The 13,288-nt window shown below is 38.3% G+C and overlaps 2 protein-coding genes across 2 annotated transcripts; one reads left to right on the top strand and one right to left on the bottom strand.

Annotated features, from left to right (window-relative positions):
• Positions 1 to 2,876: 2,876 nt before the first annotated feature.
• LOC128471774 (pseudouridylate synthase 1 homolog) lies at positions 2,877 to 5,309 on the bottom strand. The gene is made up of 3 exons (XM_053453784.1): positions 5,300 to 5,309; positions 3,522 to 4,213; positions 2,877 to 2,975 (listed from the first exon to the last, which is right to left on the bottom strand). Exons 1-3 carry the CDS (start codon positions 5,307 to 5,309, stop codon positions 2,925 to 2,927), a joined length of 753 nt encoding a protein of 250 aa, XP_053309759.1. The 3' UTR covers positions 2,877 to 2,924.
• Positions 5,310 to 5,938: 629 nt separating this feature from the next.
• Positions 5,939 to 7,935, top strand: LOC128471680 (serine/threonine-protein kinase ULK1-like). The gene is made up of 4 exons (XM_053453676.1): positions 5,939 to 5,952; positions 6,736 to 6,914; positions 7,112 to 7,230; positions 7,622 to 7,935. Exons 1-4 carry the CDS (start codon positions 5,947 to 5,949, stop codon positions 7,933 to 7,935), a joined length of 618 nt encoding a protein of 205 aa, XP_053309651.1. The 5' UTR covers positions 5,939 to 5,946.
• Positions 7,936 to 13,288: the final 5,353 nt, after the last annotated feature.

Below are 13,288 nucleotides of genomic sequence, written 5' to 3'. Positions count from 1 at the left end.
ATACCTGATCGGGCATTTAAAACTGTAACAGTTTTCCGGCATTCACGCCAGAGTCTGTTACAGGAGATCAGACAGCAGAAAGCCAGCGATGCTGGCTTCTGCTGACAGGGGGGAGTCAAGGCTGTGTCCCTGCTGCTGCAAGAAGGTCAGGATGTACCAGTACGTCCATATGTGTTTCTTGAGATGCGGTTAATTGAAGTACCGGTACATCTATAGGGGACTAAGGGGGTTAGGGTCCCCCCTTAAATCATAATGCACCTTACTTATAGATATGCCATTTGCCCCCCCCCCTGATATGCCACTCTGCCTCCTATACATACCAATGCAGCGGCAGCAGGGGATTGTGTGCATCGCGCAGACATCCACTGGGTGCCAGAGAGGATGATCCCGTTCCCTAGCAGCGCTGGGGGACCTGGATCCTAACCCTGCTGCCCGGTCTTTGTGCGATAGGAATTGCGAATCCCTGTGCCAAACCCCGAGTATAGGGGGGGGGAGTGCAGCCTATAATCGGACCAATATGGTATATTAAATATTATAGTGATTTAACTAAAAAAGAAAAAAAAAAAAGATAAATGTTGTGTGCCATAAGTATCTGGTCTTCAGATGATGATCAGTAGGGTCCTAAACGGTATGATTACAGAACATCCATGTCTTGTTAGAACTTAACCTCCTATTATGTACATTTTGAAAAAAAACAAGCTAAAGTGCAACCAGGGCAAAACCCACTAGGGTTTTATGGACCCACATAAATTTCCACTACACCTCTAATGAAAAAAAAACATGACTTATTTATTATTATTATTTTTTATTTTTTTTATATAGCGCCAACATTGCACTCTATGGGGACTTGCATAGAGATCAGTGTGATTGGTGCAGGGAGGATAGTGAGAAACCATGTCTCTCACCTTCCTCCCATGCTGAAAAACAAAACGGAGAAAAAAATGGTTAGCGATTAAAAATATACAAAAATAATAATAATAAAAAAAAACAATAACGTGAGCTAAGTGATGTCATTGCGACATCACTGGCATTAACAACATATTCAAGAGGTCCCTAAGAGGACCTCTAACCATTTAAAAAAAAATATATATATATATATCAAAAATTAAATATAAAATAGATAAGCATAAAAATTCTACCAAAAAAATGTACACCTTCTAGTATGTTCCCTTTAAGTACTGAGAAAGTATGGAAATTCTATATAACTTAGGTATTTCTGAAATCAGGACACCTGAATTGATAAACTTTTTTTTTCTAATTTTCACTAGTTTTCTCATTCTAAAATTTCAGCTAATCATCTAACTATGGCATCAAAAGAAAGCTCTATCTGTCCTTGAAAAAACAATATATAGTTTACATGGGTAGACTATTCACAGGAAAAGAGAATAATCGCTGAACCGACAAAAATGGCAAAATTGCTCCAGGACTTGAGGTACCAAAAACCCCTGGGACTGAAGGGGTTAAAGCCTCCATTCTCTTATTCAAACTCAATCAGCATAACAGAGTGATCTCCAGCCTTGTCCACGTGAACACTCTCACCTGTGTTCACGAGAGAATCACTGATGTGATGTCAGCTGGTCCTTTTGGGGCAGGGGTGAAATGCAGTGGAAATGGTTTTTTTGGGGGATTACCCATTTTCATGGCAAAGAGGAGATACTTTGCAATTGATCACTTTTCATATCACGAGTATATGCAAATTCTGGAGTATATGCAAATTGCCATCATCTAAACTCAGGCAGCCTTCTCAAAACCGTTGGCCACAACTGTACATAACATACATCCACCCCAAAAACAAAACTGCGTAAAGTCTTGATATTTACACTCTATAAAGCCTATAGATTCTACCCACACAAAAAGGTTTTCAATTAGGACAGAATCCTCTCGAGACATTTTCCTGACCTCTAAATCTCTGCTACAAGCATTTACAGGGAGATTGAAGAACTTGCATGCATCTTGGTTTGAAGACCCCCCCCCTGGTGAAAACAAGTGTTCAGATGCATTGAAAATCATGGGTAGAACTAGAAAAGCTAGTGCTGCTTAGTTAATTGAAAGTAAAGTCTCATACTTAAGGGATACCTGCACCCTAATATTTATATAAGATGAAGATACAACATAATAATAATAATAATAAAGTACTAAAGAACTTAAAACTGCTCACGTCTGCTAAAAAACATCATGGAAATGGTAGGGGCATAATTTTATTGGTGAAAAAAAGAAATGCAAGTGTTAAAAGTTTTGATCTTTATTAAAACAACTTCTGTACAGAAAATATGTTCATTCTGGTTTCTATAGCCACTCACTGATGTACATTCTCTTCACTGTTGAAAGAGGCACAGATTTCAGCTGGGGACGGAGAAAGCATTAGCATCTCAAATTATGTTTAGCATTTAAGTTATGCTACGGAGAAGGATTAAAGTACGCAATATTAGCATACAGACACAGAAAAAAGCCTATTCTCTCATGCACAGTGGTCCTTGTGAGGTTTGCCATTTAGGGTCACCAAAATAAAATGAACCCCATAGGCAACAGTGTATGTTGTCTTCATACGGATTGTAATTTTTTCATTCAGTTATTAACATTGAATCCTGTGTGCTACTATTTTTATAGTCTGCCTTGAATTTATATCACAGATGCCTTCCCACACAAACCCTTTGGAAAGCTTTTCTTTCATATGTACATTATGATATTACCTAAAATAAAAAAACACCTTGTACCAAGTGGCTATACTAAATGGAAAAGATGTTTACGGCTTTTAGCAGTATGGTAACTGTTCACAAAAATATATCACAAAGGTATATCAGGACAGTACTACTCTGCATTGAGTAAAGTATTTTCATGCAGACCACAGGTTGTCCGGGTTAAAAAAAAAATAATAAAAAAAAAAAGCATATCTTTGTGTTTGAGAGTTTATAATGCTTACAGGATCAGTCAGAGCCTTCATCTTCATCACTGGCAACATGTGATACACCTTCAACCTGGAAGAAAACAACCAGTAAATAAAACAGAAGCTTCTCGCCATGTTAAAAAACAAAAAACACTGTCTTTTCTAATAAAGCGTGACCAATACCAATTATACTCTGTGATTCCAAACTAGCAAACGGCAGAAACATAGCAATTAAAGCGACGATACAGAATCAAGTAAACTAGACACTAACAATGTAATAGGCTTAATGTATCTCCTGCTCCGCAGTGTGCATGCACGCTTACTCAACACCAGCCAGATCCAGCACTCGCACAAGAGCAGGAGGTCTAACAAGTTTACTTACAGAGAGGGTCGTACACAAACGCAACAGCTTCCCATCAGAAGTGAGATAATTTAAACATGCATGGGATAAAGCTATCCTGAATCAAAGACCACAAGGTCTGAGTCTCTACATCAGGAAAAATGGGCAGACTAGATGGGCTGCAGTCAAATTATTTGTTTCTATGTTAAAAACGCCCCACAAGCCCACGTGCAGAACGGACTCACACTAATTTCAATGGGGTTGCTTTCTTCAAAAATGTCTGTCATTTAAGGTTACCTTGTGGATGTCTGTGTTTTGTTGCGAGGAAGAGGCTTCATAGTCATGGATAGGAAGGGTAGCCATCCAAGTGGACATGGATTTTTCCTGTATTTCTGTCTGTATAATGGTGGGGTAAATGTGCTCTTTCTTAAACGACTCTATTTTATCTTCTTCTTCCACCCAGTCCAAAGATTCATGGAGACCATCGTTGCCAAAACGCCGGTTGTACTTCTCAAAATGAACCTTCTCAAGTACCAGACCAAGACCAGGAACTTTAGGGATATCCACTTTTTCTTCGCCCCAGCTTCTCTCAATGATGGACACAGGCGCATAGCCCTTTACCACTGCAATAACTAACCCAATCATCTTACGGATTTGGTGCATCATAAAGCTCTGCCCTTTTACTTTGATCACAGCTAGCTCCAAGCCTCCTTGTTGAAAAGGAGGTTCACAGTGCATTTCCATAATGTAACGTTTTGCACTAGGGTCCCGTGGACCTTTTTGAGATGTAAAGTTGTGGAAGTTGTGGGTGCCCTTATAAAGAGCAAGGAGCTCATTCACCTTATCCAGAGTTTCCTTGCTCAGCCGAAAACTCTCATCTTGCGTCTCATGGTCCTTGTGTGAGAAAGCAAAGGTGGGCAGAGTATAGGAATATGTACGAGCATCACATGTGTTCTTGGAGTTAAATCGTCCTGTTACCCTTTTCAAGCCTTTAAAATAATAAATACAATATATATATTAGGATGATACAGAAAGCACAGATTCTGAGCACAGCGCACAATTTCTACACCAATGGGGGTCTAAAATGATTAAAGCACACTTCTGAGTATCGTGTGAAAGCAATGTATTTGGGAAAATGAGCACAATTCCGTTAAATAACCCATAGAATGGTAGCTATGCTCTGTAACTTAGTCTTGTTTTAATCGTAACGTATTGATCAACAAAAAATAAATCTCCTTTGCTTAACCAGTAATTACAGAAATATGTTGAAAACAGAACTATATAAATTATTGAGTTGTGATGTAGTGTATGGGTATGTTCCTTATTAAGGATTAATTAGGACACAATAAATGCCTACTACTGGCTTTCATATTACGGATGTTACAGTAACATTTCTTCTCCCTTTACATAGGTTGTGTGTAAAGTGGCAGGTGATCAAACACCACACTGAGCTAACGCTTTATGGCAATGCTAATTAAGTCTTTTCCTCTATAGACTTAAATTAGAGTATCTAGCTGGATGATTGAGTCATTATATTGTTTACCACGGGCGGTATGATAAGGAGTCGGGATATTTGTCTTAGCACAGCTAGATCACATACCAATGGCTAATATGCATCTGTGCTAAAACTGTTTTAATAAAGAAAATTGCATTGCGCGTAATAAAACAATTTTGTGGGAGTTCTCCTTTAACATAAGACTTGAACAATGCTATGGTTTTGGACAGGAAGTATTTGTAGAGACAGCAGGGTGTTACCAGATCACTCTTGGGAAATCTCAGTGGCCCTTGACTTGTTACGGGAATACAACACCTATGGTTATTAAACTGATTATATGAGTTGTGACGTAGATGCTTTTGACAGATTTTGTTGAAGTCATTATCTTGAAATAGTCTCATTAGTACACTGATTGCTAGATATTTAGAAAACTGACCTCTGTTGACTAAATGTGTGGATGACTTAGTTTTGTCATCATACATACAGCTGAATGCTCAACTGTTTAAAATCCATTGAAGATTAATTGGAGGGGTTCTTCATGTTAATGGAGAGAGTGTTCATTCAGTTAGCCAAGCCTCACCATATGACATAACTACTCTTTGATTCTGGATATTAGTGCCGATTACTTACAAAATATCACACAGTCTGGTCACAATGTGAAGCTGTTTGGATCAGATGACCCTGATGAATTACGTATGTCATTAATCCTTGTAGCTCCCTTAATTGGTTTTGGCGGTACTCTGCATTGTGGGACACAAGCTGGGGGCTCTATCAGCCCATCTCCAGTGGTCTTCACGGTTGGTTCTCCTCCTGATGGCTCAACACCTCCCCAAACCACACGGACACGGCTGTTTTCAGGTGACTTTTTTTATTAAGCCTTTTATTAACAGTACGTTTGCCCTTCATTTTGTAATTTCTGTTCTTTGTATTTATAATATTGTATATGTGAAAATAAATTATATTGTGTGACTTCCTGATGCATAGACCTTTCTTGCCGTGTCTTACAAACCTTTCTCCCTTCCCAATGCTTTTTTTCTCCTCCTGCAGTGGGATCGTCCAGCTCCCAGAGTCCTGTATGTTCATTCACTGGTAGACATCTTATGGTTGGAGCTGGTGGGGAAGCTTTTGAAGCTCCATCAAGTCTCAGGTGTGCCTTCCCTGACCAAGCTACCAATGTTGAAGGAGTGGTGATGTTTGAAGTTCCAGAGTTACCCCGAAGAGACTCTGATGGAGGTGAGGCTTAAAAACTTTCAATTTGAGGTTTTAATGATACTGGTTATCAGTCATATTTATATGTCATATTTATAAGTCATATCATGTCTTGATATGGTGTAAAAAGCAGATCAGATATGTATAAGAATGTGACTATACTAACACAATGGACATGTTCCACAAAACTTAGACTTCTGGCAGAACTTGGATCTATGGCATCTTTGTATTGCTATACACAAAGTGTTAGAATTTGATAGGCAATACATTTTATGGCTATTGGTTAAGAAATCTGCATACTATTTATTTACAGTCGGACACTTTTACATCTTTATTTGTTTTGCTTTATTAAACAATTCCTGTTCCAGTTCTGCTCTTAGCCTCTTAACCTACCTAAATGTGCTTTACATAGTCGTAAGGCTTTTCTCTGTTTTTATTGTTTTTTTGCTGGGCTGCGGAAACTTCCTTTTGGTTTACTGATATTCCGTGAGATTGAATTAGCCAATTTAAAGCTCAGGTAGCAGTGAAGCTATACGATGATGGGGAAAACCAGCTTGATCAATTAAACTGATCCTTGTTTTTGTGTTTAACAGTTTAATCGTTTAATTTCATGATTGAGTGTCATTGAGAGATTGTAAGCTAATTTTAGTAGGGCCCTTCTCACCTGTTGTTTTTTTTTATGTTATTCACTAATAGTTATGTCCTGTCTACCCTTTGACATTTATCCAAACTGGGTAATCCATACCGCATTTTTTTTGTCCTGATGGATGTTGTCTGTAACATTTATATTTTGTTCTATATCTGCAGCAGGAGCACACCGACACGCTGCGCAGCCTGAGGTTCACGCTGGCCTTCGCCCAGTCTGTCATCGAGATTGCAATTCTCAAAGGGAGCTCAGTGGATGTAAATGCTTCAGTGACTTCAGAATACCAGATGCAAGAGAGTGTTGTTGCTGATCAAATCAGTCTGCTGAGCCGAGAATGGAGGTGAGCTTGCACAATTGAACCACTCCTGGTTGTGCACCCACTAAAACCTATGCCAGACCAGCTGAGCCCAACCGAGGGACAGTCTCGTCGTGAGCAGGGCATCTGTCTCAGTCTTTCTCTATGAGCCACTCCCTTTCATGCATTTCTCTCTATATATGTTATATAAATCTTAAACCATGTATGTTTTGCCTCTCCAGTTACGCAGAACAGCTGGTACTCTACCTCAAGGCGGCAGAACTTCTTTCCTCTGGTTTACAGACTGCCATGGAGCAAGTCAAGTCAGGCAAATTGTGCCTCTCCTCCACAGTAAAACAGGGTGAGAGATTGACTGGAAGTAATGTTTAAGCACAAAATCAGGACAGAAGCCCCTTACCTAATGATTTCATGTTCTAGTTTGAATGAACATGGCTTGGAGTTTCAAATACTTTTGGGGGGATTTGTTTAAAGTTTTGCATATTTTGCAAGAGTTGAATATTCTATATATCATTGTGTTGTCTAAAGAACAGAACTACAAAGAGGTAGAATTTTTTTTTAGAAAATATGGAAAATCTCAACAATATTTGTATTCACTGCTGTTATCTGTTTACTCCTACAATTAAAACATTATCAACTAGTATTCTAAAGTAAATATTTTCTTCACCACATTAATTTAATAAGGCATGTAACAGTTATTAACTGTGTTGCATGAACATATGTTCTTTCCTTAGTTGTGAAGAAGCTAAATGAGCTGTACAAATCCAGCGTGTCTTCATGCCACTGCCTGAACTTACAGCTCCAGAAGTTCTTTGCTGACAAGCAAAAGCTGATGGATCGAATCAACAGCATCACTGCAGAGAGACTGATCTTTAGCTATGCTGTCCAGATGGTGAGACCCAAAGATACCACAGGATCTTTAAAATCTATATCTTTGTATTATAATTTACCTGATCTTCAGTGGTCAATCTTCACCTCAGAGTGCAGAGAAAACTCCCACCAATGTGCAAAGCTAACCTTGCTACTGTTTTGTATGAGTGTCAAATAGGAACTAATATAAGGTGTCCTTGAGGGACAGAACTTACGCTCGTATTTTAGAGCAGCTCAGCCTATCATGAACACATCTCAAAGTATATTTCTCTGGGCAAATACAAATATATTCTTTTGCAGTTTCTATAAATAAAAAAAGTTGAAGGTGGTACCTTTATTGGGCCAACTTAGTAAAGTATGTAGAGAGGAGACATATGAGATCATGAAAGCTAACATGACTCTATTTTCAATGTATTTGTAACAAACGTTATCACCTCCAACTAAAGACTTGGTTTTCATTTGGACCAAGACAGCCATGTCCATTTCCTTACGCACAGTACCAGTATTAATTGTTTATTACTGTTACAAACAAGAAATATATTTTTTACTTGTGTATCCATAGGTGCAGTCAGCGGCCTTGGATGAGATGTTTCACCACCGAGAGGACTGTATTCACCGATACCACAAAGCTCTGCTTCTTATGGATGGATTGCTAAATTACATGACTGAGCAAGCTGACGTAGACAACATCACCAAGTGTAAGAACTATTATTACACTTACTATGGATAAAAATAGTTACAGCAAACTATTTTGGATATTTTAAGTTATGCCAATAAATATATTTACTCCCATCCAGTTCTCAAGCAGAGAACATTCTGTCAGAACGTGTGTTGTCCAGTAAGATTGATCAACTGAGGGGTCTAGGATGAACTGGCTGGCTTGTGTTATGATGAGCTCACTATCCCAAAACAAACAATGATGGGAGCCAATAGGAATTCACTACTTAGCAACATAGTATTTGTGTACGTCTCACAAGAGGCTTGCTCTATTTCAAGTGTATCTTCTCTGAGTATAGTAACAATGCTGCTATTGTATGTTAAGTATTTTGGTTTATATGACTGAAACGTTTTAGAACATATTCAGTTTATACATGTTGCCCTGCAGCTTCAGTTGATCAGCTTGGTTGCTTTGTGTCAATTATATGATGCACGCACAGGATTCTCCCTCCTTAAGTCAAGCATTCTATTTCTTTGACAGACAAAAATGATTGCCGTAGCTCACACTCATTATTCTGAAACTCAGGTACAGAGACAGCAGGCTAAAGAAGGCATCTGCTCAGACTGCATCCGTACCTGACAGCAGCAAATATTTGAGTACGAGTTACTAGATAGATATCAGACTGCAACCCAGTATTTTCCCATTTAATCATTGAATGTTCACAGTGTACATGTTTACATTATTCCCTTTACATATGGGTGGTAGCTATGAAACAAGTTCATTTTTTATGACAAAACCATATAGTTTATTGTGTCCGTCATATTACCTGCTAACTGTATGTTTTCTTTTACTTTCCTTGCAGGCAAACTTTGCATTGAGCGCAGACTGTACGCACTACAGAATAGCATTTGTGCGTAAGTCCAGCTGCTCTTCAGACTCCAGCCCTTGTTCTGGCTTTCAGAGTGCTACAGGAAGATTTCTGTACATGACACTGAGTTGCCAGAAGAGCCATGCAGTGACAGTTTTGTGAGTCAGCCGGCTGTGGAAAGACCCGTGCTTCCAGTTCATCGTGTTGGGACATGCTTCTTTTAATTATCTGACAACATGAAAGGGTGACAGCCTTTGCCTACCATATATTGTGGCCACCTTTGGTGGCTGCACACCAACTTGTGTGGCAGTTGGTATTACCAAGAAGGTCACATTTCATAAGGATATAAAAGTGGGAGATCGTGTTTATTCATAAGATACACCTGATAAGCATTCAATAAGAAGAGCTTTGGATTCGGCACATTTAGTCTTGTAATATAATCCTGTGTGGGTAGGGTGTCACATAACCATATGACGTGAACTTAGTGAAACCTGTTGCAACATCCCAGTAAAACCCAGTCGGGCGCAATGGAAGAATTAATACTCTGGATGTGCGGTCAGGAAACACACAGCTGTGATAGGAACGATAACTGAAGCAGAAAAACACGACACAAAGAAGCAGCTGGTTTGCAGTGTGGTTTTGTTTTATCTTTGCTTCATGCATGTGTCCTCTTACTGAAATAGTGCTGTCCTTATGGAAGATGGCAGATTTATCAGAATATTGGTAAAACTGTCCTCCCACTTTCCCCAGGCTGTCTGTGGACTTTTAAAGTCAAGCTTTCTTTTTGCACAAACATGGACAAGTAAAATTCAACTCAAGGTAGCATACAAGTGCTCCCTAAACACTATTCACTGAGGGTGAAGATGTCCCATGTTCTGGATTCCCCTGAAAAGCTTGTAGCGCTTGAAAGAAGGGAAACCCAAACCTCAGAAAAAAAAATAGAAATTGTACCTATAAGTAGGAAACATCTTCTGTTCACAAGTTCACTTTATTCAAATGATGTCATTGCATCCCAGCTATTGCCTATTATATAGTGTGATACTGAATACCAACTTCTCCCCTAAAGCTTCATTTGACTTGGGTCGCTTTATAAAGACAGGTGAAACCACAGTTCTGATCTTGAAGTCTGTGGAATTACTCTTTTTGTTTATATTTTTACCATAAAGGTAGCTGAAGAATGTGTTTGCCTCCCTGGTGCATCAATTGAAGAAAATCACTTTCCTGTGGAAGTTTTTTTTTTATCTTGACTCTATGGGCACTAATGGGTTACACAGTGCAACAGTGATTGGAAAAGTTCTGCACTGCTGCATGTTTATCTTGAGGAAACCAAACTGATTTTAGTTTCAAACTGCACTTTACTGACTGTGATGGTTAGGAGAACATCCGCATGAAGACTGGTGCAGCAAAGCATTTAAGATGGAAATACATGAATATAATTCCACTCCTGGAGGTGGAGTCTCTGAACTGTGCCAGTTTGATAAATGAACAGTCAAGGTTATGTTCCACCTTCTTTGTTTTTATACTGCACTACATGTATATACGTCTGTGTATATATAAATAGGTATGTATATATTGTACATTACCCAGAACTGTCTATTGCTACATAGCAAACAACAAAAGAAAGCAGCCTTGACTGTGGCTGTCCTATATACTTTACTGCCTTGTCTTCCCCGCATCAAGCAGTTTCATTGTGACTTTTGGGTCATTCGGTCGTTTGAATCATTCCCCACTTTTGTTTGTATGTCGACATAAAAATACATAATTTGGATGTAACAAGCGTGGTGGCATTGCTAGCTGGTAACTCTTCAGCTGTCAGAAGTATTGGAACTTATATTAGAAGTATCGAGATGTTCTTCCAGTCCACTACTGACTGAGTAAGTGAATGATCTATAACCATGGGCCTGTCTTCACAGGTACAATACACCGTACAGAGTTCCTTGTGGCACAGAGGACATTTACCATCAGTGTTTGTGTCGCCACCCTTCTTTATTCATGCCCCCCCCCCTACATTTCAAGGCTTGGACACTCCAAGTATGGAGAACCTCATGTGCAAGAAGACGCAGCTCACGGCCACTTTATTATAGCCCATTAAAAAAGCATGCGTGCAATAAAATTAAATACTGGGATTGATGTAGAATCAGCTGCCACAACTAACTCTTGGCTGAAGTTTCTGAAGTATTAATCCATCAATCATGGTTTACAATTTTATTTTTAAAGCAGCTAGTCACGTTCAGAAGGCGAGAAAGAGAGAAAATATTCCTTGAGGAGGTCATCTTCCTTATCTTTATGGGATAAAATGAATCGTAAGATTTCTATATATATTATATAATATATTAGTGGCACCTCCTCATAATTTGTGTTTGTTAATGTTTCCGTCAGGTGGAGCTCAGCACGCCACTGCCTTCCATTGCTATTTATTTGAGCCCTCTGAACATGTATGGCTGTTTTAACAATTTTGTTTTGCTTATCAATACTTGAAATGTTGTTTTCTTGGAAAGTATACCTAAAAACGAACATGTTAAAGATGTCTCAATATCCCTCTTAGTGCATCCTGTGAGTGTTTTGTCACAATGGGTTTCCTTGATTGGAAAAAAATGTGAACATTTAAAATGTTGTTCTTGTGACTTTTCCCGCTCAGCAGGAATGCTTTACTTTATACTATTGGGATAAATCTACTATATTACTTTGATTAGTAAAGTTTGATTCAAGGACCATGCTGTCTTTTTGGCACATAGTAGCATTAGCACAGTTGCTGTGATGTCAGTGATGCAGGCAAATTTGCAAATTTTACAGTCACATACTTTCAGAAATGCCGCTCCAATGTATACCCCAAATATATCTTGATGCATATATATTTAATTAGGTGATACTTTCTCTTTAAATATTTTGATGCTATTTGGACCTTGCGATCAATTTTCCAGGAATCAAGGAGTTTTGTGGCTCTACGGAGCATCTAAAGGTCTTTTTAGTTATGTTTTGTCAACCATCTGCCGGAGTGTACCGTATTTTATCACATTTTAATTTTGAAAAGAATACTTCTGCAAATGCCTATTTATTGCTTGATAGCCAAAAACACACACACACACAAAAATAATTACTAAACACCTTAAAGTAAAAAAGTGCCCTTTTTAGCTTAGTATTGCAGATGCATAAAAGCAATGTTATACAAACCTCATGGACAAGAGGTTTCTGCAAAGGTTAGCCAGTCTGTTTGGTGTGAATGTGTGTATTGTGTGAGTTTCTCCTATTGAAAATTATTACTCAAAAAGCTTGTGGCTAGGACTGCACAGGTGTTAAGCCAATTGAATACAAGTTTGCAGTATAATGCGGGACGTTATGTTGTCTGCTAATTCAGTGGTTAAAAAAAACCTCAGCCTGCTACATGCAATGCAAATGCTTTCTGCTTTTATTATATAGACTAGACACAAAAAACTCTGCTGGCCTGAGTTTCTATGTGACCCTTTCAGCCTTATGTTGAGGGTTCCTCTTTAGTGCGAGGGCTAACCATGATGCAAACATAGAAAATCTGCAGGCAATTACAAGTTGCTAATGCCTATCTATGGCTTTTTTCCATAAAACTGTTGAAAATTTGAAATTATTTAGTTAGGATGTATGCTTTTATTATTATTATTAATACAATTAATAAACCCAAAGGATCACAGAGGAGTGTGTTTGAGAGATAATAGGAATGCTTATATTTTGTTTGTGTTTTTCCTTCCAGTTCATTGTTTTTATCATTGTTCTGTGTGTTGATATTTTCTTTATTTGTATACCTTAAATAAAAATAAAAAAATATAAAAATATATATTGGGTTATAGCCCATTGTTTATTTTGCATGTATTTATTGAAATCTTTGTAAACATACGTCAAAGTATTAACAGCAGATCACCCTAAAAATATAGAGCTTTTCTTCGTGGGAAATCCTCTGCGGTTTTTTTAACCCCTTTGTGACAATTTCGTAACATTTCTGCGGTGCTCGTGTTAAGCTGTAATTATCTTCTTTCA

The sequence above is a fragment of the Spea bombifrons genome, chromosome 1, assembly GCF_027358695.1.
Source record: "Spea bombifrons isolate aSpeBom1 chromosome 1, aSpeBom1.2.pri, whole genome shotgun sequence".
Classification (NCBI taxonomy): Eukaryota; Metazoa; Chordata; class Amphibia; order Anura; family Pelobatidae; genus Spea; species Spea bombifrons.
Note: the sequence above shows the minus strand (reverse complement) of the source record. Positions and strands in the feature narration are given on the sequence as shown.

Coding starts and splice junctions, on each gene's coding strand:
- LOC128471774 (XM_053453784.1), bottom strand. Junction 2,976..3,521: donor AAAACACAGACATCCACAAG/GTAACCTTAAAT, acceptor GTTTTCTTCCAG/GTTGAAGGTGTATCACATGT.
- LOC128471680 (XM_053453676.1), top strand. Junction 6,915..7,111: donor CTGCTGAGCCGAGAATGGAG/GTGAGCTTGCAC, acceptor TTGCCTCTCCAG/TTACGCAGAACAGCTGGTAC. Junction 7,231..7,621: donor CTCCTCCACAGTAAAACAGG/GTGAGAGATTGA, acceptor TTCTTTCCTTAG/TTGTGAAGAAGCTAAATGAG.